Source organism: Sebastes fasciatus, chromosome 12 (genome assembly GCF_043250625.1).
Source record: "Sebastes fasciatus isolate fSebFas1 chromosome 12, fSebFas1.pri, whole genome shotgun sequence".
NCBI lineage: Eukaryota > Metazoa > Chordata > Actinopteri > Perciformes > Sebastidae > Sebastes > Sebastes fasciatus.
In genome coordinates, this window is record NC_133806.1 from 27,724,579 (window position 1) to 27,751,797 (window position 27,219).

Sequence of the window (27,219 nt, forward strand, 5' to 3'; positions counted from 1 at the left end):
ACATTTTTACTTATAGAAGTGTTCTTATTCTGTGTTTGATGTTTTAATTTGTATCTGTTATGTATGCAAAAGATACTGGTTTTCTTTTCTTTCATTCTAGAACATATTGGGGGAAGACCACTGTGAGGGTGGTAGATTGTCAGGGACTCCGATGGGCTGAATGGATTCAGACACTTCAAACATGAAAATACGAATGGCCTGAAGAACTCTGAACGTGGACTGGCGATACAACATCCAGAGTCAAGACGTCATCGATACTATACCGGAGTCAAGGCTGCTGAGAAACTGCAGCGTTATATAGTCTTATGTCTTCTCTTAGATGTTACATTAGTATTCTTAAAAATGAATTGTCTTTTTTGTGTATTACATGCTTGGCAAGTGATGGTTTCTAAATATAATGGGACCTCAGATGTTTTCTTTTTCTCGATGTTTAGGGACAGTGGGGTAGGCAGGAAAAGGTCCATAGAAAGGTGCGATGGGTCGACCAGCCTGACTTTGGACATTGTCTTGTTTTAATTTGCTGAGAGTTCCATATGTATTTGCTTAAATCATTTCCATACACAAATTGCTAAATTTCCTCATTTCAGTGGTATGAAGTTCCACGTATGGTCGCCTTGGCAGAGGGACCGTGAGAGAATTTTCCTGTCTACATTGTTCAATGGATATTTCAAGAAAGATTAGCTGCCTGACAGGTTTTTCACTCTCACTTTTAGACTCCATACAGTTGTTTCAATGGTAAAAAGGGCGGGTTGTTAAATTTGTCATGTTAAATACACCTGTATGTATCTTCTTTTATTTTTTCGAGACTTTGTGTAAGTCTCGAAGGGGGGAATATGTGGTATATTTTCAAGTCTTGCACATGACCGAGAGGCCATAAGGGTAAACACATGGGTAAGAATCATAAGTGGAGAATATGGTCACAAGATATGACATGGGGCTGAAAGATAAATATGTAGGACAAAGGAGCCATGCATGGTTATACGCTCAGCTCAGCTGTTACATGCCATGGACCCGATATAAGGAGGCGAGAGAGCTCCGAAGGGAGGACTCTCAGATTTGACTTGAGACCTCCGGACGTTCTAGACGTTCGTTATGACATTTGTTGCTTGTTTGTAATAAACTCTATTATACCAAAAAGAACAGTGTCCGCGAAGCATCCTTCATCATCACTTCAACAGCACTGTCGCAGGAAAGAGACTACAACAGCTTAAATGAAATTATATGAGAGGTCACAGTAGACAGATATTTTACAGACAGAAATGTCCCTATTCATTAGAAAAACGCATTTACTGCTGTTGAACGCTATTCCATCACAACAATATAAAACCGTGGCAGCATAAAAACCCTCACAGACAAAGTGGAGGTTATCTTTTCAAATCTGCCATTTCTATTTAGTCTTTTCATTTCATTCATTATGATATGCGAAATAAGTCACAATCAAATCTTGTATATTTTTAGAGCATCTTACGGATCAAAAGGCTTTAACATACGAGACAAAAGTGTAACAAGACTCCGTCAAAACCAACAAGTATACGTCTGAACTGTGTGTGGTCAGTGTTTGAATTTGTGGCTAAATTGTTCTACTAGTAGTCAGTGGTCATGTCTACAATGTTAAATCAAGTGGTACATGTCCACCAGGTCCGGCAAGGACACAAGGCGACACGCTGCTCCACTCAACTGGCCGTTGAAGCGGCATACTTGCCAACCCTCCCTATTTTCCGGGAGACAATTTTCATTGCCCTCTCTCGGTTTCCTCCCGGGGTCACAACTGTCCTGCATTTCTGTAGAAGCAGATCCTTTAAGTCCTGTAAGTTACGAGGTGGGGCCTCCCTGGATCGGACTTGTTTGTCCAGCACATCCCGCAGATGCTCGATTGGATTGAGATCTGGAGAATTTGGAGGCCGAGTCAACACCTCGAACTCGTTGCCATCCACATGATGTAAAGAGAAAACGTGATTCATCAGACTGGGCCACCTTCTTCCATTGCTCCGTGGTCCAGTTCGGATGCTCACAACGTGCCCATTGTAAGCGCTTTTTTGGCGGTGGACACGGGTCAGCGTTGGGCACCCTGACCGGTCTGCGGCTACGCAGCCCCATACGCAACAAACTGCGATGCACTGTGTGTTCTGACACCTTTCTATCGGAACCAGCATGAACTTTTTCAGCAATTTGAGCTCCAGTAGCTCTTCTATTGGATCGGACAACACGGGCCAGCTTTGCTCCCTTGCTCTTCCTTGCTTGGACCACTTTTGGTAGGTCCTGACCACTGACCGGGAACATCCCGCAGTTTTGGAGATGATCTGACCCGGCCGTCTAGACATCACAATTTGGCCCTCGTCAAAGTCGCTCACATCCTTACGCTTGCCCATTTTTTTCTGCTTCCAACACATCAACTTCAAGGACAAAATGTTCACTTGCTGTCTAATATATTCCACCCACTACCAAGTGCCATTTTAACGAGATAGCCAACGTTATTCACTTCACTTGACAGTGGTCATAATGTTATGGCTGATCGGTGTATATAAGCCCTACTGATTCCACCCGGACGACAATACAGCTACACCTAATGTCGGAAGAGATGCTTGTGACACAGCGTGCAGGTGTTTTCCATTATCTGGCTGATAGACGTGAAGTCAGGTTAGGTGGAACTGTGCTGGAAATTATAGGATTTCACCAAACCTCATGGTATTAATAGGCCTATTTTAACAGAAGGCAATTAGCCACCTCACAGCAGGAAAAACACAGGTGTAAATAATACAATTAATGAATGATGGCTGAAGTCCATGTATCTGCTTCTGTTCTGGGTCCTAGTTTTGTGCATGCTGGCTCACTGGCATGGCTTACCTGAATAGAACAGAGGCATCATTAACGTTATTAGTAACTCTTGTGCTTTTCCTACCGAGACAAGTCAAAATACCTCCTGTAAGAATGATAATGGTCTCAATTTTCCTGTCCTAATGAAATGTTGCTGCAATCGAACCACGACAGAATGAGGGGATGTCAATCAAGTGCAGTCTGCACGCGCCCACGCAGTCCTGATGATGCAGGCAGAACAGGAGTTAGCATGCGTAGGGTTATAAACATAAACTGGCCAGCAGGCCATCAACAGCGGTACACGAGTTGTAAATTATACAGTGATCATTAACCTCAATTATTGTCATGGCATTCACTGCAGCCAAGCAGCGTCCCCTCCTTCCTCTGCTACTTCTATTATTTTGCCCTCCAGTTGTGTAAACAAACAGTAACTAGAATCACCGCCTCGCTGTTGTTTGCCTCCGCCAACCTGTCAAGTTGTAGTTGACATCCACGTCTGTCCAAAACGTCATCACTTCATCATTTTATCTTGTTAGACAATTCTTGTGAAATTGTCATAATTAGCATTTGAATTCTTGTTACGACCAAGAATTCATATTGTGAGGTCACAGTGACCTTGACCTTCGGCCACAAAAATGGATGTTTGTGTCAAACTTGAGGAGATTCCGTCCAGGCATCCCTGCGATATCGCGAGACTGGGACGGACGTGAGGTCATAGCGACCTTGAAGTTTGACCTTTGACCACCAAAATCCAATTTCTTCATACTTGAGTACAAGTGGATGCTCGTGCCAACAAATGACCCAATCCACGTAGAGTGGTGTTCAGGGTGAACGGACGGGTCAAACAAACACAGGACCTTCCCCCAGGAGACCGTTGTCTGTGTCCTATGTGAAGCCAACTAAAGCTTGACTTATTTGACCTTACTTTTGTGACGTTACTTATGTACTTATCTAATGCCACATGTGTAATTTACATAACAAACTACTTATTTTATGAACCCAAACAGGTTCTGCACCACAGTCACTAAAAGGGCTCTTAAATCTAGCGAGAAAGTCGCTAAGTTGGCAACACTGATTGGGAGAGCTACAGGAATGAGTCCTAAAACCCAGAAATGAGTTAGCATTTTAGCACTTTCGGTTCACTCGTCTGGAAGTCAATGGGTTTTTGTAATGGGTTTATAGTTAGAAATAAGGCCTGTGGTTAACACAAGCTTAAGACAATTTAACGTTTTGTTCTACGACATAAAATACATAAATAAATACCCCACTTGTGAACTTTGAAGCCTTAACGTGTCATAAAAAAGGCGGTTGCTAACAAGTGGCTACATGAGACGACTGAACGTCATCACGCCGACTCCTCCTCCTTTACAGCCTCGTCGCGTTTACTCATGTTCATGCGACCACGGTGTAGTTCATTTATAGCCTAACGTTAGCTCTTTACTTCTGCCGATTGCATTCACGCTTCAAAAATCATAAAAGTGCTGTTCATTTGTGAAGATGATCCGACTGAACAACATCCCTATATGCTGTCAAACTTCACTTTCCCATTTTGTCCCTTCTTCTTCTCTCACACTCTTTCTTCACTGCTTCCTGTGCCTCTCCTCTTTTCCTGTCCGTCATTGCCTTTGACGTCAGTTTTGTCTGTCGACCTGTCTGCCTCGAGAGGCGAGCAAGGAAACAGTCTGCTCCGCCTGCAGAAACCAGACGGGAGGAGGAGGAGGAGGAGGAGAGGAAAGGAAAGGATGCAGAAAGAGCAGAAAGAGCAGAAAGAAGGACAGATGGCAGCGGCAACAATAGACAGGAAGCGGAAGAGAGGGAAGAAAGGGAAGTGGCAGCGAGGAGGAGGAGGAGGAGGAGGAGTAGGAGGAGGAAGAGAGGATAGAGAACAGTGATGACGAGGATGGTGGTGATGATGATAAGATTGTGGGTGATGAGAGCTCTGAGGATGAAGGTGATAATGAGGATATGATAAGGAGCGAGAGGGAGGGAAAGCAGGAGGAGATAGGGAGAGGAAGAGGAGGATTACGAGGCATGAGAGGAAGAGTAAAACTACATTTAAACCAAACTGGTCTGACCTCTCCATTATGACACTAGTGGAGCATTACAGGACGTGTGATATTGACTTTCAGCCGGCTCGTTCTCCGCAGAACTAACGTTTCACATCAAAGGTCTCAAAAGGGAATCTTTCCTTTCGAGGAAATGATTGCTGAGAGACAGAGGGAGGGCTTTTTTTTGTTATTGCTATTTCCTGTTACTTTCAACTCCCGCACTGTTCTCTAACAAGGAGAAACCAAATCCCACAGTGGGGAAGAAAAACTGCTCATGCAGACTCAGACAGAAAATGTGTGACGTGAATTGCACTTTGACTAGTGTGTGTGTGGTTGTGTGTGGTTGTGCCTGTGATATAACAAAGTGTTGCAGTCGTCGCTTGCCAGTGACAGACTGGGGGCCGGATACTTGTTTTTAGCAGTGTGAGAGTGTGTGTGTTTCTCAGTGTGTTTCTCGGTATGTGGCTACCAAAGTGTCCTTGGGCGTCCGATTGGATGTGTGTGTTTCTGTGCGTGTGTGAGTAAAGGAGAGGCAGCGGGCTGTTGTTGCTGCAGTCACAGCTCTCAGACCAGCAGCGTTAGAACTAGAGATTAAGGCTGGGACAATTCATACTTGTGTGCCGATTCGATATGTATTGCGATTTTTACGTATTGCGATTCGATATTACGATTTTTGTTGTTTTTACTAGACCATGGGAAAAAGTTGAATCATACACTTCTAGGGACTTTTGCTTTGGAAAATATCTAAATTAACACAGTAAGAATGTTTGATTTTCAGCATGTATGTAGTCAGAGATGTCCTGAAGTCAAATATATCAGTCATTGTCGTAATTATTTATTACTTTTTTTTGCCAGCAACCGAAAAATCAAAGAATAAAGACATTTCTCTCACAAATTGGTGGTATCTTCTTTTTAATTTATAAGGGACATGTAATGTTTTATACTTCTGGTGAATATAATCCAATCAATCTTATTTCCATATATGTATTTTGTATATACAGTTCCTTTTGATAACATTTTATTTTGAAAAACGGACTACTCACACGTGTATACTTCCTCTAACTTCTCCAAGGTCGTCTCTAGCTCTCCCGTCAGCTCCGTTCTCTTTATACATCCATGATCAGCTCCATCGGGGCTGTTTGAATGCATTTAACATAAATGTCAGTATATGGGTGCTCTACAGTTGTAGCGTCGGCCCGTTTGACCACGGAGATGAGAGTGACGGCCGGCTCGACCACACGTTAACGCGATACGATAACGTTTCCTGTCCATGACAGAGTTAGCATGCAGCTTTAGCCGTGATGTTTAGCTCTGCTTTTCCTGCAATGTGTGAAACCCAAAGTGTTTTCATACTTTACTGGATGTGTAGTGTTTACCACTTTGGATTTAAATGTGAGGGTGCAGGTTGATCCACGCGGACCCTTCGCCGTTTTCTACTTTATCGTTTTGGCTTGCTGCGGTTTGTTTTGGTTGAAGGATACGGAATGGATATGACGTCAGGTTACTCAGACTACAACAATAAAAGCGGTAACTTCCTTCTACCTCCACATAGACTCAAATGAAGCAAATATATTGATTCTGGCATTAAAAAAAATCGACCAAGTAAATTGCAATCTCTGCATCTCTAATTATAACACAGTAGAAAAAGAGGCTGTTTATAGCGTAACATGCTGAGGCACACTGCTAATAGAGTTCAACCTGTATGAAGAAACATGGACCCCTCTACATCCAAGTGTTAATTCTCAGTAAGTCTATTTCACCATCACAGCAGCCGGCCTGCAAGACTCCCAGTATTGATTTTCCATGTGGAGAAAACTGATTATACGGAGTCATTTTATCATTCGAATGAAGTGCTGACATTAATGTTGGTACTAAGACTTAAAGTGATATTTCAACGGGGGTTGAGGATGAATGTCTTTACATTATCCTCCTCTCACCAAGACTTGTCCAATCTGTTTTATCATATGAGACATCCTGGAGTCATTTAACCTTGATCTTAAAAGGATTTTTAGCTCGCAGCATGGTTGTACAGATGGCTTTAGTTCAGACAGAAATATCTTGACAAATAACGCATAGATAAGCACAAAATTTGGTACAGACCTTCAGAGTTCCCAGAGGATGAATTCTAAAGACTTTGGTTTATCCCCTGACTTATCATGTAGTGCCACCAGCAGGTCAAAGCTTTCATTCATCCCGTGAAATATCTCCACATACTAGAAGCATGGATACAGAATCTGGTTCAGACACACAAAGTTCATAAAAGGATGAGTTTGTTGATCCCTTAACTTTTCATATAGCGTCATCAAAGGTCAATATTTCTATATGTATAAATACTTTGGTTTGACCCAGTATCACAAAACTAACAGCAGCCTCATACGCCTCAGCTTTGGTGTTAGCCATTTGCATGAATCATGTCATCAAATGTTAGCACCATCCACAACACCAAATCGGGCCCGGGGTGTAAAAGTGTGTGTGTGTGTGTGTGTGTGTGTGTGTGTGTGTGTGTGTGTGTGTTCCCCACTTCCGATCCCTTCCGGCATCCTTGCTTGGACCATACCAATCTTTGAACCCGGCCTTCATTTCGATCTCAGCCATACTTGCCAACCTTGAGACCTTAAAAAAAGGGAGGATTTCAAAACCAAAGCGGGGGGTATGGGTTGCCTCCCCCAGAATGATTTGAGTTTCAGAGACTTTGTTTCCTGCAACACCAGCTCAGACTCTCTTAAGGTGGGCTGTTAAGGTGGACCAGCTATGCTCCTTTAAGTGACGAGCTGCTCCTCTGAGTTTTGCTCAGCTTTTTACCTATTTTTTAATATTTCTTTTAACCGTTTAACTGCTAACCTTAATCGGTTAAAATTCGTAATGTCAGTTAACGGTTAATTATTAACATAATGCACATGCACACGTATTAAAATGCTGCCACACACTGCAGATTAGCGAGGCACAGGGTTCTGCATTTTCCATGGTAACTGAGTTGTCAGACTGTTGTCCCCTCGGTCTCCATCACTCTCCCTTTCCCTGCTCTCTGCTCTCTCTCTGCCCTCCAGCCTGCATCCTTGATATGAGGCGAGCAGCAGCTTTGCAGGGCGGTATGGTAATAAATGTGTTGCAGATGCGTCTGCGAGCCATGAAGGATTGGGGCATCTTTCCAACCTGCTGCCTCTCCGCCTCCACTCCTCTTTTTTCTTTCACCTTTCCTCTCTCCTCCTCTTTTCTCTCCTCCCCTCTTATATGCCTGTCCTCTTTTTGACTCCCCTCCTCACTCCCTCTCTCCCCTTGTCTTATCATCTTCTCTTTTTTTCTATCCTCCTTTTTTTATCCCCTAATTTCTTCCCCCCCCCCTGTCTCCCCTTACCCCTCTCTCTCGGCTCCTTCCCTCCCCTCTCTGGCTCTACCAGGATAATTAAGCATGTCAGAGTTGTGCTGACTTGGCACAATTGACACCCATAGCGAAGGAGAGAGAGAGAGAGAGAAACGGTGACAGAAAGAGGGTGAGAAGTAGAGAGAGACCTTCAGGCTGTGTCTCCTTTCTGCAGTCCAGACAGTGCATCACTGCTGTTCTTCAGTGTGAGTGTGTGTGTGTGTGTGTGTGTGTGTGTGTGTGTGTGTGTGTGTGTGCGTGTTCTGGCCAGGAAGTGAATGTACTTGTGTATGCCTCCGGGAGATGCAGTCACGCTATATGGCAGCAAAGTTACACTGTGTTTTAACCCTCTCTTTGTCTCGGGGCCTCCTGCTGGCCTGGCAGCACACGCTGGACACTTCATGTGGATTTCCTCACATGTGAAGCAATGCACGGGAGGGAAGAAGGTCACTCTCGTCTTCCTGGTCACTTTGGCCCTGTTCAGACGTTGGCATTAACATGCGTCCTGAGTGATCCCAACACAAGTGGACTGCTCTGTGTTCACACTTGGCATTAGAATGCGTCTCCACATGCGTCTCCAGTGACCACTTGTGATCCGGTCTTTCTCCCCCGCTCTAGATGCAAATAAACACGTAGCCTAGTAAACACATGGCTAATACAGCAGACGTTATGATGGAATATTACAGTAATGTCAGTAATAATATCCTACATATTCGCGAATTCAGGTACATTTTAGGAACATTTCATTAACATCAAAATAAAAGGTTATTGTACTGGCGGAACCCGGGGACCTCCGCACCGCCGACAGCGCTGCCTTTGCCAGGCAACAGCGGGGTACAGAGCTTCAGAGAGCCGGGGATGAGAGAGAGCGAGTGGGTGGACGGGCTGTGTAAAGCCCCGGAACAAAAACACAGACACATCTCCGACAGTGAGATAATAATGCATTTTGCGTGCCTAGTCTGATAGTCTGCAGATATGTAGCCTATAGATAAGATATATTTGAATAAAATACAGTTGTACCGACAGGATACAGTAGAGCACAGAGGCCATTTCCATGCTGCGAGGCAGACAGGCGCTCACGTCTGACATTCCATTCACATGAGGAGCGCAGAGACCCGCAGATCCCAGCAGGACATCAGTTGAGTAGGCGGTCCTTAATGAGTCACTACACACAATTATTTTTCACTTATGGTCTGCGCTCTCCGAGTGCCCTTCTAGTTTGATAGTGTTTTCATTGTGAACTCATTGAATTGTTACTTGTTTTGAGATGTTTATCACCCTGACTGGGTTGGACGGTTAATCACAGCGGCCATCATAGAGCATGTTGATATATATATATATATGTATATATATATATATATATATATATACATATATATATATATACAGGTGTGGTATCCATTTTTAAACCTGACAAAGATCCAACTGTGATGTAAATGTGTTGGTTTGGAGTCAGCGTGTGCCGGTGCTACTCTTTTTTTTACCAATGTTGATTTCCAATAACCTTCACGCTCCTTTTAATACACCCAAGTAAAACACCATGAATGCGAGAGACTGTCTAATTGCTGCCATGTTATCCCCAGTTGTACGATTATTCGCATCAAGAACTACAAGGACAAGCAAAATACAAAAACAAAGTTGCTGGAGAGAGATCAGGCAGGCAGTGTGGTGCACCCAGAAGGAGGCCATGACTGCATGCTTCAGTCAATACTTTGAAGCCCATGTTGCTCCAAGACCATTTTTTAATTGATATGTTAGTTGACTGCTGGCGTATAATTCAGACACCAGTAAAATTAGCTCCTACGTTTAACTTGGTTTGGTCTCTTTAGTTGCCATGGTCACATGACAAGCAAACACAGAGAGCTGTGTGCATCCACTGGCGGACACTGCTGCTGCCATCACTGTATGTCTGTCATCGCGTTTACGTTGGAAACAATGCAGTCTGCAGCAGCATCCGCTCTCTGTGTGAATGCGCCCTTGAGGATGGACACAATGCGATGTGGTGAGAAATGCTGAATGTGAAGAAAACGGTTTGTTTACCATGAAAAGCCCCTTTAAGTAGACCTATTGAGGTTTTGAGTTAGTCTTTTAAGGGAGGCAGAGAAAAGCAGCTGGGACAAACATCAACGTTTCAAACAACATGGAACAATGTGAAATGCTTAGGCATATCTGAATCCTCTGTTGTTATAGAGATGAATGTAAGAATGAGCAACAGGGTAAAATCGGATTGATCTCAGCACACAGTTGTGTTAGCACATTGAGATTTTGAGTGATTTCAAAAGTACTTTCAAGGATTCTAAAACAATTTCTTGGCAGTTTTAGAGTTAAAAATAGATGGATATAATTGGATGACGTCACGGTGACTACGTCCACTTCTTATAAAAGTTAATTGTAACCTTTTTGGTCGCCTAAAAATGTCTCATTCAGCATTTGGTTGTTTTTCAGCGCCATCTCATGTCACTTCTGGTTGCAAAAAAACAAGATGGCAACAGTCAAAAACCAAGATGGTGACGGCCAAAAACCAAGATGGCGGCGACCCAAAACCAAGATGGCAGCGACCAAAAACCAAGATGGCAACAGCCGGAAACCAAGATGGCGACGACCAAAAACATAGATGGCGACGGCAAGAAAACAAGATGGCGACGGACAAAAACATAGATGGCGACGGCAAGAAAACAAGATGGCGACGTACAAAAACATAGATGGCGACGACTAAAAACCAAGATGGCAACAGTCAAAAACCAAGATGGCGACGACCAAAAACCAAGATGGCGACGACTAAAAACCAAGATGGCAACAGTCAAAAACCAAGATGGCGACGGCCAAAACCAAGATGGCGACAGCCAAAATGCCAAACTCAAGTCTTCAAAACGTCAGTTCAAACCAATGGGTGACGTCACGGTGACTACGTCCACTTCTTATAGACAGTCTATGGTCCTCACGTCAGGGTCGAGGTCAGTGGAGCGTAAGAGCAGGATCATTTCCTCCCTATGGAGGTCAAATGTTACAAGCCAAACTGTTAATTTGGTCTTTTGTTCAGCCCTTTCCCTGGTGCCTAACCAGCATGCAGGTGCAACCTGTCAGTTCTCCTTTCTGTCTCTGCTAAGAACATAATGTTCACTTCAACATCATGTGATGATGATTTTTCTTTTTGCGAAGGGATGACGAGGATCGTGCCCAGGCTCCTCTGATTTGTTTTGTTGTTTTTTTTACCATGGATCAAATCAAATTCCTTGTCTGCGCTTTTCCTCCAAGGCTGAACCCACATTTGTTTTGTGCTTTTATTCTCACTCTTTATCACTCAATATTCAAAAACATCACTTTTTAATAAGTATACCTTTATCATTTATTCATCATTCTATATCTATATATATATATATCTCTATCTATATATATATATATAGATAGAGATATATATATTTCAGATGTGAATAATAATCAGGTGAGAATAAGCTGAACACCCTTGACAGGGTGATTTAAACCCACAGTTCTCCTGAGTTTATGGCCTCTCTCTGCACTTTATGAAGCCTTGAGCTAATACGGAATAAGGCTCACATGGATCTACACCCATTTAGATACAAGATGGATGATATCTTTATCATGATGAAATCACCTGACAGCAATAATGGCGCAGTCTGACCTAGCCCTCTTCCCATTTTCTCCGTGCACTTTCCCCCATAACAGACTTATCAGTGCATTACACAGATGAGAAAGAAAATTTGAAAATGTTGGCTGTGTGTTTTGCAGCTTAAGGTGCTGAGAGAGCATCAGGTTAATATTCACTGGTTAGCGTCGACAGTGAGAAACCTCATAAATATGTCCTCAGGTTGCCTGCTCACTGTCAGCTTTAACGCTCTGCCCACGCACACTCCCACGCACACCAATAAGGTACAGACACACACACGTGCACACCACACATGAAACACACACACACTCACACACACTCACGCACACTCACGCAAATGCGCACACAAAGAAATGTCCATGCACACACGTGTTCGCACACACGCCCACGCGCTACCTAGCCAACCTAGCAGAGGATCTCAGCAGGCAGGCAGCCCCGACAGGCTGAGCCAAAATAACGTCTTAAACTCAGTAACCTCAGCCATCATATCAACAACTGAATCAGAGCAGATAGGCAGTCTGGCTGGCTGGCTGTTCAGCTAAACAAATCAAGGCTGGTTAAACGAACACGCGGTGAAAAAGATGTGTCCTTGCCGCGCAGAGGAGATGGCGGATTGTGCAGGAAATGTTAAGAAACGGTTCTAAATCATTTTTCTGTCGTCCGTCATCATCCAGTTTTCTTCAATCATCCGTCCCGACACATTTATGGGGCCTTATCACGAAGAACTCACTTTTTCAGTGCTTGTGCTCATACAGTTGGGTATCTGGAGTACCTACCAACCCACGAACTGTGAAATAAGACGACCCAGTCAGTTGTTAGTGTAGCTGTCTAGATCAGAAAACATGTGATTCAACAAGCCATTAAGATTTGACTCCCCTTCCTATGTCACATGCAGGCTCATTAGAATATACCGCCCACAGCTTGAGAACTACCTTTGCAAAGGTGCATCGTATTTTTCTCACAAGCCAATCAGAGCAGACTGGGCTTTTTCAGGAGGGAGGTCTTAAAGAGACAGGCGCTAAAACGGAGCCTTTCAGACAGAGGGCGAATACAGGTATATTCAGACGGACAGGATGGGAAAAATAATGTGTTTTTTGAACATTAAAGTAGGACCCTATGATGCGGAAAACACAGACGGACTCACGGTATCTGATGATAAAAATGGAATCAGCTGTAAAACGTGGAATTTGCCAAAATGCGGATGCAATCTCTGAAAAATATCAAAACTTGCAATAAATCGCAATATCGAATCGCAATACTTAAAAATCGCAATACATATCGAATCGACACCCAAGAATCGTGATAGTATCGAATCGGGAGATAGGTGAATCGTCCCAGCCCTATAAGTTACCCTTTTACATGTCAAGCAATCCAGACAGGCATGCAACTGAAAAATAAGTTTTAAAATCCATCATTCAGAACTTTTGTGGTGTCATTACTATCAAACTTGTCACTGTCAGCAGTGCTGTCAATGTAGGGACTACAAAAAAGCCACATATTCAGAAGGCAACCAGACTTGACACAATTTCAGCCGACCAATATGTAATAATAATAATAATAATATGATAATCGAGCAAATGTGGGTTCCATGTATGAAAAGTGTCTCCTGATACCGATGAGTCAACAACTCATTAACGAAAAGCGTCGGTTCCCGTATACTCTCTGTCGAGCCTTACTCATACTCATACTGTTTATGTTTCGTGACGGCGCCCCGTTGTCATGACACAGACGGCAGCAGAAGAAAATGGAGTGTGAATGAGGCGTCTGAATGCGTCTGGCTGGATGGAGGTTTGCTGCTATCTGAGGAATCAGAGGAATTCAGGGAGTGGAGATTGAAGCATTAATGTGAAGGCTGCTACACAATGACAGCAGCTTCAATACGGCTATTGACTACACTGAGCTGCAATACACACACAATCACCGATATAAACACATAATATACACTCACACTCAGACACAAATACAAGTAGACATGGTCACACACACACACACACACTCACACACAGATGATGTGCCTATTTAGGTCAGTGTAAACGTGGGCTGGGTGGATGTCTGACTGACTAGTAAATAAGCTGGATGGGAAGTAAATAAAGGAGACAAAATCAGACAGCAGGCAGCCATGCACAGAGAGACAAGGTAAACACACACACACACACACACACACACACACACACTGCTCAGAGTGCATAGCAGCACATACACACACGCCTTTGCTTCATAAACCTGAAACATTACAGAATTTGCATATTAAGACGCACACTGAAGAAGAAATTAGGCGGGGACGATGACTCACTGTGTCTGTCTAATTTAGTGGGTTTCTGCCATAGACACCAACACACACACACACACACACACACACACACACACGCACGGTTTGTCTCAAACCATGTAATTATAATGGATAAATATGAATGCACATATGCGCACATTCACAGACACGCGTGCAATTATCATGTCGCAAATCCTGTAATTATAATGGCCGAACATAAATACACACATGCATGGACCAACACGCATGAACACACGCACACACATTTACACGTTAAAAAGACACACGCGCACATGTGCAATTATCTTGTCATACATCTTGCAATTATATCACACTGATACGTATACACAGTCTGCACACACACACACACACACACACACACACACACACACACACACACACACACACACACACACACACACACACAGGTCCTGACCACTAGATAGTATCGTGGAGCAGTTCTGCTACTAATGTGTTACAATCATCACATTCTGAAACACTACAGAGTGGAAATGTGAATTTTGTTTTATTTTCTATTAATTTACTTTATTTTTTATTTTATTACTATTAATATTAATAGATATTTTTTTTATTTAGTTATTTATTTTTTCCCTCTTTCGTGACCTACATGGGGTGGGGGTAAGGGATGGTCATTTTTCTGTTTTTATTTCATGTCACAGACACTGAGTTATGTTCTACATTTGATACGATGACCTTTGCCATGTCTGCAAAATACCCCAAAAAAAAAGATTTGGAAATGTGAATTTTCTACGGATGCTCCAATTCTGGGCCGATACCGATGTTTAAAATAACAATTTAGCCGATAGCCGATAGCCGATAGCCGATATCGATATATTTATTCCCCTTTTGTGCCAGGGAAACAAAGACCTCCTCATTATAAAAAAAATACTGAGCTGTTTTAAAGTCATTCAGCATTTCATTACACTGTCTTTGAATGAGCACAAATTCAATCATACAAATGTATGAAACAACCTTTAATATAAACTTCTTTGAAATGAAAAATGTACTTAAAAAAAAAAAAATCTATCACTTTTCATGGTGGTTAAAGGGATAGTTCAGTGGTTTTGAAGTAGGGTAGTACGAGGTACTTATCCAAAGTCAGTGTTCGGCACGCCCCAGTTTGGAGAAGCAGACAGGAGTTAAGGCACGGAAGCAAAGCAATGAACTGATGTGGACGGGGCAAAACATATTTTAGACACTTTAAAGAAAGGGCCATCTAAAAAATCAATATTAGTTGAAGTATACACTATATTAGTGTATAGTATTTTCACTGCTTTAACTTACCGTCAGACAACTATACAGTCTATGTTTCCGACGGGAATCGAAACCGTTCTCTCTGCTCTCGCCAAAGCAACCAGACTCCATTGAAAAAAACTCTAATTTTACCTCTCAGACAACAGGAGTTGCTGGTCTACTGCTGACTCAATAGGTTAGAATGTTTGTATTGTTTGTGTGACTTTGGTTTGTTCGGATTCACCTAACTCACACAATAGCACAAACAAACTAACCGATTGAGGCAGCGGTAGACCAGCAACCCCCTGTGTCCTGCAGGGTTAAATTATAGTTTTTTTCAAAGTAAAGTGGTGGCTAAAATATCTTTTGCTGACGTCCCCGTCCACATTGCTTTGCTCCCGTGCTGGTACTCCTGTCTGCCTGGAGCGTGCTGACCGCCATCTACTGTAGGTAATACACTGACTATGTATAAGTACCTCATATAACTCAAAACACCCGAACTATCCCTTTAAGAACTCACTACACGTTCTGGCAAATATTCCCACATCACTTGAATGCAGCATACAGCACAGCCACATTCACAAAGGGAAGAGGGAGTTTTGGGCATTATTAATTGCCAAAAAAAAAAAAAAAAAAAAGTAAACTAGTAAAACTCCAGATTTTCCTCTTAACTGGGACTCATCTGTGATGTCAGAAAACCCTGAACCTATTTCCCTGTTGTTTTTACAGCAAACTGTGTCCCATATGAGGTGCTCTACTTGTTCAATAGATAGTGTTCCCACAAAATTCCTCAAAGGTATCTTTGATACAGATTCCATCATTATATCCATTATAAACAGCTCTCTGACCAGTGGTATGCTGGCGTTCTCTACATGCACGAGTTTAGAGAAGAAACAGCCTGGATCCTTAATCCCATAGCTACAATATTCCTCTTTAAACGTGTAGTTTTATTAAAGGTTTGAGTATGTTGTGCTTGGATGTTGTTTTCAACTGGGAATCCGGGGTTAGGCCACTTCTTCTTTTACACCGTAGTGCAGAGATATTACACAGCAGATCATGTAATTTTAATTGATTGCCGTAAGCACGTGTGTGATTGTGTGTGTGTGTGTGTGTGTGTGTGGTGTCGGAGGCTTGTCTCTTGATCGTCTTTTAACAGCATGTTTTTGTTCATGATACACAACCCATCCTGTTACTCATCACCTGTGGCGTCCCACAGGGCTCAGCTGCCTGCTCACACTCTGAAAAAAGCTTTCTTTGCAGAGCGATGCAGAACGCGCAGTTATAATTCCTCCTTTAAAACTAGCTTGCTGAACCATAAGTAGCCTAAAGACATTGGGAACTGTCTCTGAACCATTTGCTATTGAATAACATCACAAGTGATATACTGTTGTATTTATCTAACAGAAGTCTGGATGACATGGGTGGAATGTCTTCTGACTTAAAGCTAGCGGGCAGATATACTTATTAAAGGTTTTATTGATAACATTTTTAAGTAGATGGATAACTTAAAAAAAAAAAATTAGTAATACATCAACAGAGCTTTTAAAAAAGGTGCAGAATAAAAGTGGCTTTTCCTAAAAAGAATTATGATGATTGTAAATTAATAATTTAAAAATGTTGACGGGTCCAAAATGAATGTTTTGTTTATCTTTGTGGAAGATATCTGACGTTTGGTTCCCACTTCTAACAAGGCTTGTGAGTCAATAGTATTACGACGTTGGCATCACGTGGTATATCTGTATCGTCGGCGATCAAGTTGCCAGTTAGTGTAGGAAAAAAAAGGGATAAATGGCTGAGATTGACGGTAAGCACCGGGCTTCACTCCGATGCCAATCCCAATTTTTCAGCGATAAAAGAAGGCTGCCTCTGCCATGCCTGGTCACATGGACACTGGTGGTCTCCATCAGGCTGCAGAATGGGTGAATATTTACCATGGCAACAAGTGACATTAGCTCATATTAGCTGGCTCAGCTGAATCAACAATACCAACAATAACCCAAAAAATTACAATTCGGCATATTTAAACAAAATCAACAACAACAACCAACAGCCACAGTCCTTAGAACCTGAACTAATGTGTTGTCACCGGTTAGATTGATAGATAACTTCTGTTATGATTTGACGCTATACAAAAATAAATTGAATTGAATTGAATTATCAAAATGAGAAAAATAACAGCTTCAATCCCTGAGGAGCTACGTTAGCATCTCTGCATTAGTGACGGTTGCGTCCAGTTACCTAACGTTATTCCACTCAAACAATATTCTCCAATTCTCCCGATTTTCCAAGGAGATTCCCGTTTTTCATTGCCCTCTCCCGGTGTCACAATGCTCCCGTATTTCTCCCAATTTTTGACAAATTTCCACACTTTTTTTTCCATTTTGGTTATCTCAATCTGTGTATAAGCAGCGTGTATAAGCCTTACTGTTTCCACCCGGACGACAGTACAGCTACACCTAATGTTGTTTACTTGGAGGGTTTTAAAACTCACTTCCACTCCCCGCTAACTGGTTTGGGATGGTACTTAATATGGCGGACCCTCCACGCGAACGTACACACGGAGTGGAAGTGGGTAGGCAGAGCGTGTAAGGGGTGGTTTGGAATTGAGCCAGGAATAAAGCAGATACAGTAGGAACCATCGCAACCAACCCAACACCACAGCAAACAAGCCCATGCTCCGAGATGTCCAAGCAATGACGCGTTCCTGTGATCAGTAACTTTAATCCCTCGGACCAGAAAGTGGCATTTGTTCTCACTAAAAAGGTGGTGGTGGAAACTTGGCACAGTGACATATTAGGCTTGTAAAGACTGAAGTATGTCTAATTTCAGCCGTGCATAGTCAAGCAAAGAGGCAGACAGACAGATATCCAGTGTGTGTGAGGCCTCCGCCCCAGGCAGCAGGCAGGCAGAGGGGCAGGAGGTCCTCATCTAATAACCCAGAGCTGTCAGTCACTTTATGGATGGGCGAGGGCTCCACATTAGTACAGCTCAATATGGATTGACTGTGGTGGGAGACCACAGTGCGAGACGGAGCAGAGGAGGGAGGAGGACGGGATGACAGACGGAGTGAGATAAATGGGGATGGACAGAAAAAGGTGGCCACCTAGGGAGAGGCAGAGTGAGAAAATGTGTCAAATGCAGAGAGGGAAAAGACAGGAGGATGAGAAAGAGGGAGGCAGACTGGGACTGACTCTGCAGTATTGTCTCTCTGTATATCGACTGCCTCAAGGGGGCTGTTAGAAAATGGAGGTGAAGAAAATATGACATTGGTAAGATTTAGAGGGAGATTTTTTTTGGTTCCTGCTGAGAGGACATTGCTTCTCCTCTTCCTCTTTTTTAAAGAAAACGAATGGTTGGAAATTATTTATTTATTTTCATTGGGCTTTCACTAAGTTTTATTTATGACTGCAAAGGAAGACCACCCTTTGCTTTGTGACACTGCAATCCAGCAGACTTTCTTACAAAATCCAACCCAGAGTAGACGCCACTTTCTTCTACAAAAGATCTCATTCATTGACTGTATGTGGTTTCCATCAGGACGTTGGTTAGTAGAGGAGTGGGAACGCTACGGATGGCTTAATGTCCCCCTCCAGCTAGTGTTACTTCCTGTTTTTTGGTTAACTTTCTTTCTCAGACAGAGAACAGGGGTGTGGTTAATAGTCAGATGTAATTCACTACCGTGGCAACCAGATTGCATCGTTTTTCAACCCAGTTTAGATGAATTTACTGTTCATGAGACCGTAAATGAGACAAGAATTAGAGCAACACACCGACTCTCTCTCACTCGCTCTCTTCTTTACCGTCTCCTCCTGGCGAGCCAGCCGTCTGGCTGCTGCTGCACCGAGGAGCCGCACCGCCGCACGCCGGCCACAGCGCACCGGAGGACGGATAGACATGTTGCTGAGGTCCGCTGTTTGAAATGCAGTTTCTAAAAGTTTTGGAGGTTCACCTGCTGGTGAACCTCCAACCAGCTGGTTCCACCAGCACCGGTTGCTCTCGCCTCAGCTCCAGCACCGACACCACACCGGGCTGCACTGTGAGTCGTTTATTTCACTAACGGGACTTTTCTCTTGTTTTCTTTTGGGCTGAAAGTTGTGTTCCCTGTCGTCATCCGGACCTGTTTGAGGCCGGCAAACCTCCAAAACGGCATCGGCTGCTTTCCGTTAATTTCTCTCCAGCAGGAGGAGGAGACGGTAAAGAAGTGAGAGAGTGAGAGAGACAGTCAGTCAGTGTGTTGTTTAGTGTAATCCACTACGTTGATTGAACCCGTGCTCGGCACACACAAATACCATTGTGAAAATAAACACACTAAACTAAGGTGGAGGAAAATAAAAAATAAAATGAAAACTCTCAGTTGGCTAATGCAACAAGTTGGGCTAGCTAACTAACTAGAAAGACAAACTAACAGATTTATCAGTTTGCTGCTCAAACGATCATGAGTGCCTGCGCAAGTTTGGAGGATGACGTCTGACCTGCAGCTCCTACTATAGTCATATTCCCATTTTACCAACAACCTTCTTTTTTTTAACTTTGAGCACAAAATTAAGTTTTTGGCAAACAGTGTGGCTAATCAACTGAGTCAGGAAATGACTCAAATAAATATTAAATACCATAGAAATGACTAAATACACTGGAGGGGGGGCTTTAAGGTTACTACGAGGAACTTTCATTTTGTGTCGATTTTAGCGGTCCCTGTGGACAAAAGCGGTAGTGTTTCCTGTTTAGTGAGAGGAAGATGAGGAGATGCGTTGTCCATCTATATAAACAGTGGTTTAGTCAAAGTCACGTTTGCGGGCCCTCTACTCGTAAATGGCGGCGTTTAGAGGCTGCTCTCTCCACGCATTACGCAGTGCCCGGCTACAAGCTCGTGCGTAATACAGCCTCTTCTCTGCCTTATACATTGCACCTTTAAGGTGAAAGAGTGTGATGGGAGTAAAAAGTTGTTTTTCCAGTGTTGGTAACACGGCCTTGGTCTGTGTCTGCCTGAGAACACAATGCTTACAATAACAAGCTCGCCATGGAAATCAGTGTGGATTAAAATGCAACTGAACACAGAGGCAGACAGACACACACACACACACACACACACAGACCCGGCTGGGCAGAGTGGAAGGCCAGACGTCTGTGTGTGTGTGTGTGTGTGTGTGTGTGTGTGTGTGTGTGTTTTACCTGACATGAACCTGGCGCAGTAAACAAAACCTTATGTTAACAGCTATCGACCACGGGGTGTCCACCTACAATTGAATGTTGGCACGTTTGTTTACTACCGCCCGACGACCTCATTCCCCTCTTTCAACCCTACAGGACCTCAGCGGAGACTGACCAGAACTAACCCAGACATACACACACACACACATACACACACAGCTGATGAATTATGTAACACATGTGGTTTGAGAACAGAGAGAAGACTCGGCTCTGGAGTGATTTCTCCATATCTGCAAGTAGTTGACCACACTAATAATAACAGCGGGATGCATACACATATTCACAGATAAGCTAGTGTGTGTGTGTGTGTGTGTGTGTGTGTGTGTGTGTGTGTGTGTGTGTGTGTGTGTGTGTGTGTGTGTGTGTGTGTGTGTGTGTGAAGATTTGAAGTGCATTAATCAAACTCTTAACCACGCAGCACACACACTGCATACTAGCCCCACTAGGCTCTACGTTCAGTTTAATTACCCATATAGGAAACAACAGAGAGCAGCCAGCTAAGGTCTATGTGAATGAGTCAGCGGCTCAGTCAGTCCGTCAGTGCGGTTTTCTGTAAGCTCACAGAGTGAGATGTCTGTCTCGGATCATATTCAGAATAAAGGTTCTGTCAACCGCTCCGTGCCCGTGGTCGTTTACGCGACTGAGCGAGCTTCAGCCGCAAGTCAAATTGCTTTGACAAATCGGTGGTGAGTGGAGGAGCGCATCCCTACGTGTGCGCTGGTTAACATTGCCAATGGAAACATCGCAGCAGGACTCCGAACTCTCGGCAATCAAAGAGAAAATGGCAGGATGAGAAATTCACTGCAGCAGTCTGAAAATCCAGACAGGGAGGAGACATGAGAGGATGCCATCAGTCCTCCTTCATGGGTGTATTATCTGCATAAGTCTCTCTGAAGAGGCTGTTTGTTCACATGATGGAGAACACACAGAGGATGGGTTCCTTCTGGAAGAAGCAGCACCCCAACGGTGCTGAGATCTGCTTTCTGTGTGACACTGTTGATGCTAGCTCTACTTTTTCCTCTTACAACCAGTGGTACATACTAGGGCTGATATGATACACCTATCTCCCGATTTGATACTATCACCATACTTGGGTGCTGATTCATTATGTATTGCAATTTTTAAGTATCGCGATTCGATATGAGTTATTTTTGTTAACTTTTTTAAACATTAGACCATGAGACAAAGTTGAATCATACACTACTAGGGACTTTTACTTTGGAAAATATCTAAATTAATACAGTAAAATGTTTGATTTCCAGCATGTATGTAGTCAGAGATGTCCTGAAGTCAAATATATCAGTCATTGTCAGAATATTATTTATAATATTTTTTTCCAGCAACCCAAAATTCAAAGAATAAAGACATTTCTCTCACAAATTAGTGGTATTTTCTTTTTAATTTATAAGGGACATGTAATGTTTTATACTTCTGGTGAATATAATCCAATCAATCTTATTTCTATATATGTATTTTGTATATACAGTTCCCTTTGTTAACACCTTATTTTGAAAACCGGACGTATTCACACGTGTATACTTCCTCTAACTTCTCCAAGGTCGTCTCTAGCTCTCCCGTCAGCTCCGTTCTCTTTATACATCCATGGTCAGCTCCATCGGGGCCGTTTGAATGCATTTAACATAAATGTCAGTATATGGGTGCTCTACAGTTGTAGCGTCGGCCCATATGACCACGGACATGAGAGTGACGGCCGGCTTGACCGCACGTTACCGCAATACGATAACGTTGCCTGTCCATGACAGAGTTAGCATGCAGCTTTAGCCGTGATGTCTACCTCTGCTTTTCCTGCAATGTGTGAAACCCAAAGTGTTTCCGTACTTTACTGGATGTGTAGTGTTTACCACTTTGGATTTAACATGTGAAGGTGTAGGTCGTATCCATGCTGTCAGTGTGTCAGTGTGCTGACTTGACTATGACTTGCCCCAAACTGCATGTGATTATCATAAAGTGGGCATGTCTGTAAAGGGGAGACTCGTGGGTACCCATAGAACCCATTTTCATTCACATATCTTGAGGTCAGAGGTCAAGGGGCCCCTTTGAAAATGGACATGCCAGTCTTTCCTCGCCAAAACTTAATTAAGTTTGGAGCGTTATTTAGCCTCCTTCACGACAAACTATAGCTTTAAAACTACAACCGCTACAACCTAAAAATCCCAAGTTGCGTTAAAGAAATTAGTGGCGTTAAAAATAATTTGCGTTAACGTGTTTTTATCGCGTTAACTTTGACAGCCCTACTCTAAACATATTCTTAAAACACCATGATTTGACTAAATGTAAACAGATTTCATCTCATGATCTGACTGAGGTCAGTCAGCATGTCACAGGTCTGAACCCAGTCATTAGATATTAGGTTTGAGCAACGGTTCAGCTGCAAGAGAGGAAGTTACTCCCCAGAGGGAGAGCTGCCTGCATACGACTTCAGTTACAACAATCATAATTAGAGTAAGTGATTATGTTTTAATGACAAACCATTAAGCTTTAGTTTACAGAGGCTAATACTGTGGGCAGCACAGAGCTTATTATTTCCACCGAGGACGGCTGTGAACTTTTCACCTCAAACAGTGTGACCTGTCTGATTCCCTCATACTGGAGATGTCAACTCACAGAAACTGTAGATGTACTGTACAAGCATGCATAAAGAAGCCTATGTTGATGAGTCAGCAATTCTAAAAGGTTTTACATCAGTGCTTGAAGTGGAAAAAAATAAGTGTCAGTACTCTCCTTATTCACATGTTGGAGTGTGTATCGGCCGCTATCAGCAATCTCTCGTGACTTTTTCCTGCTTGTTTATTATTTCTTTAAGCATGTTATACTGAGACAGTCATAATCAGCTGTGGTTTTATTGCTATATTATTATACTTGGGCTATGCATCTTCTATAGTAGGCCTATAACACTGTTTAGTGTTAATAGTTAAAGTGCTTTCCTGTGTTATTTGTAGCCTATAGTCGGCTATTATTCAGGTTTTAGGAGCAGTGTCCCAGTCAGGACGCTCCTACATTTTCTCAATTTCTACAGTGAATAAAAGATATTAGAAGATATTGGGGTTAGGGGTCCTCCCCCAAGAAAATGTGAAGGTTTTTGATCATTTTGGACCATAGTTATTACTAGTTAAAGGATTATTGTATTATTTACACATATCACAGCCTTTGTCTGAACATGTAATTCTGTCTGAAATGTTTGCCCTAAAAGAGCAGATTCAGAAAACTTTTAAATAATGTTTAACTAATTATATTTGTTCACAAATAAAAATGTTATGATGAACAGTTCACTAATTATTTTACAAAAAGGACGCAAACATTGTATCAATAAATTGCAGCATCTCCTCCCCCGTGCTGTTCGTTGGCTCGTCCAGATGCTCCCCACGTTGTTTTTATGTTCATAGGGCTTACTGTGTGTATTATGTACCCATTTTCAATCTCATATCTTGAGGTCAGAGGTCAAGGGACCCCTCTGAAAATGGCCATGACAGTTTTACCTCGCCAAAATTTTGCGCAAGTTTGGAGCGTTATGTAGCCTCCTTCTCGAAAAGCTATTATGGCATGGTTGGTACCAATGGAGGTTTAGGTTTTCTAGTTTCATAACTGAGGCCGCTACAACCTAAAAAGTTTCGTTAAAGAAAATAGTGGCATTAAAACAAATTTGCGTTAACATGTTATTGTGTTACATTTGACACACATTGCATTATCAGTGTTTACCTTTAAAGGCATTTGTGGCCGGTAAGTCAGTTTCCTGCATACTGCTCCTTCCCGCGCTCTGCCAGCTGCTGCCAGCTGCTGCCGATGCTGCGATGGATGCCAACAGACACACCTTAACCGGTCCGAGCCACGCCCGCTGGGGGGAGGGAGGGTGGCCGAGAGGAAGGGGCGGCGCCTGCCAGTCTCGCTGCCATCTTTCTTCATCAACAGTCCATGTGCGGGAATAAAAAAGGCCGCTGTACGTCAAACTCTGCAACGACTGCGACTGCCGCAGAGTGACTCTCTCCAAGTAACACAGCTGACTGGTTAACTAGTCTGTGTGACGATGTCACTGGCTTTTAACAGTGTTGAGTACACAGGACTTGGGCAATGTGGTGATGGCTTAGAGGAAGAGGAAGTTGGAGGGGTCTCGACACACTGATTCAGGTTACGAGAGGATGGATGAAGGTTGAGGAAGTTGCAGTGTAGGTGTGGTTGAACTCTATCCTCCCAGCAGCAGGCCTGCAGCCATGGCCAGCACCCTGAATTCGTGGCTCTCACTTTTCCAACCTGTGTGGCTTCAGGTGAGCCTCTTTCTTGTCTGTGAGCTAAGAATCTATATATCTCTCAGTGTCTCCTCCACAGTCAGGTTTGTCTCTTAAACTCAGCTCTAATCAACATGCCGTCTCCGCCGATTCTCTTTCGACGATTTGTTCCCGTGATTTTGTTGCCTCCCGTCCTCTCTTTCTCCTCTTATGTCTTTTGTCCCGTTGCTGCAGTCCCGAGCTCAGCACGAAGCACGGAGGCGCTCTCACACCGACTCCACAGCTACAGAAGAGAGAAAAAGAAAACACACACAGAGAGAGGGAGAAACTCAATGAATAAAATCATACCAAAAACAACAAGCGAGATAGATACACCCAAGCAAAATATGGGCAGGGCTGACTGCTGGCCTGCAATGACCAGTTGAGAAAAGTGCACAAAAACAACAACTCGTCCACATCCACCCACGCACACACACCCACACACAAGGCAGAGGACTAGCCGCAGTGTGTGTCTCAGTTTGGATAGCAGGTGGGTGGCTGGCATGGCCCCCTTTAGTTCCTCTCACCCACTAGGTTCGTACATGAAAGGGAAAAGTTTTTTTTCTGAAAGCCAAGTGCTGCCTGTGACCCTATTTCACAGAGCAGGGGGAAGATAGAGCCACATGTCAGTGTGCCACTTTGAAGTCTGCCTGATAAACAGGGTTGGGGGAGGCTACGGCTAAGGAAACAACTAAACTTTATTTACTGTGTGAAAGCGCCGCTTCTTTTTTTTTCCGACTGGGGAAGGAATAAAATCCAAAAGAAAAGAAGAGGAGAAGGAGGAGGGGGCTGGGGGATCGGAGGAAGATCGGTTTTGGTAAAAGAGCAACTATTCTTTTTGTTGTCAGAACATGCAAGATGAAATGAGGCTGGGGGCAGGGTCTGAAATCAACTTTTTTTCACTGTCTGACACTCAGAAATTGTATCTGCCACTTTTGAAATCTCTGCGCTAAATGAAGGAATAACATTTTACATCTGATGTCATTCAATGTTCGATATATTTTACATAAAAAAGATTATATGCATGGTAAATTACAGTGTTCGAATTACACCGTAGCTTCTGGGAGAGCCCTATTTTTCGGTGCAAGGAGGGTAGCCTACTGTACACAGAGCTGTACTGTACTTTGTTATTGTCATCTAAAGTGGTTATTTGCATAAAAACACAATTCAAATGATTATGATTATTTAAATATCTGCTTTGATTAAAAAAAAATCTCTGCAAGCTATTAGGAAGTTATACAGGTCATAATTCTCTCTCTAATACAGCGGGTAAAATAAGTATTGAACACGTCACCATTTTTCTCAGTAAATATATTTCCAAAGGTAATATTGACATGACATTTTCACCAGATGTTGGTAACAACCCAAGTAATCTATATATACAAAGAAACCAAAACAAATAAGTTCAGAAATTAAGTTATGTGTAATAATGTGAAATGACACAGGGAAAAAGTATTGAACACACTTACTGATATTTATTTAATACTTTGTACAAAAGCCTTTGTTGGTAATGACAGCTTCAAGACGCCTCCTGTATGGAGAAACTAGTCGTATGCATTGCTCAGGGCTGATTTTGGCCCATTCTTCCACACAAACAGTCTTTAAATCTTGAAGGTTCCGTGGGCCTCTTCTATGAACTCTGATCTTCAGTTCTTTCCATAGATTTTCAATTGGATTCAAGTCAGGTGATTGGCTGGGCCATTCTAGCAGCTTTATTTTCTTTCTCTGAAACCAATTGAGAGTTTCCTTGGCTGTGTGTTTGGGATCATTGTCTTACTGAAATGTCCACCCTCGTTTCATCTTCATCATCATGGTAGATGGCAGCAGATTTTTATCAAGAATGTCTCGGTACATTTTTCCATTCATCCTTCCTTCAATTATGTGAAGTTTGCCAGTACCGGATGCTGAAAAGCAGCCCCACACCATGATGTTCCCACCTCCAAACTTCACTGTTGGTATGGTGTTTTTAGGGTGATGTGCAGTGCCATTTGTCCTCCAAACATGGTGTGTATTATGGCATCCACAGAGTTCAATTTTGCTCTCATCTGACCAGACTATATTCTCCCAGTATTTCACAGGCTTGTCCAAATGTTGTGCAGCAAACTTTAAACGAGCTTCAACATACTTTTTCTTCAGCAATGGAGTCTTGCGTGGTGAGCGTGCATACAGGCCATGGCGGTTGAGTGCATTACTTATTGATTTCTTTGAAATAATTGTACCTGCTAATTCCAGGTCTTTCTGAAGCTCTCCACAAGTGGTCCTTGGCTCTTGGACAACTCTTCTGATAATTCTTTTCACTCCTCTGTCTGAAATCTTTCTAGGAGCACCTGGTCGTGGCCAGTTTATTGTGAAATGATGTT

General features: G+C 42.9%; 1 protein-coding gene and 1 long non-coding RNA gene across 2 annotated transcripts in view; one reads left to right on the forward strand and one right to left on the reverse strand.

Moving 5' to 3' along the window:
• The window catches only part of LOC141779635 (low-density lipoprotein receptor class A domain-containing protein 4-like), a 231,639-nt gene that overhangs the window by 122,389 nt on the left and 82,031 nt on the right, over positions 1–27,219 (reverse strand). The window contains exon 2 of the mRNA XM_074654540.1: positions 24,297–25,103. Coding sequence (XP_074510641.1) covers positions 24,297–24,336 — 40 coding nt within the window. The 5' untranslated portion in view covers positions 24,337–25,103. The remainder of the gene's footprint in view (positions 1–24,296; positions 25,104–27,219) is intronic.
• On the forward strand, positions 19,559–21,283 carry LOC141779619 (uncharacterized). The gene is made up of 3 exons (XR_012596368.1): positions 19,559–20,078; positions 20,115–20,907; positions 20,962–21,283. It is a non-coding gene; the product is annotated as an uncharacterized LOC141779619 (long non-coding RNA).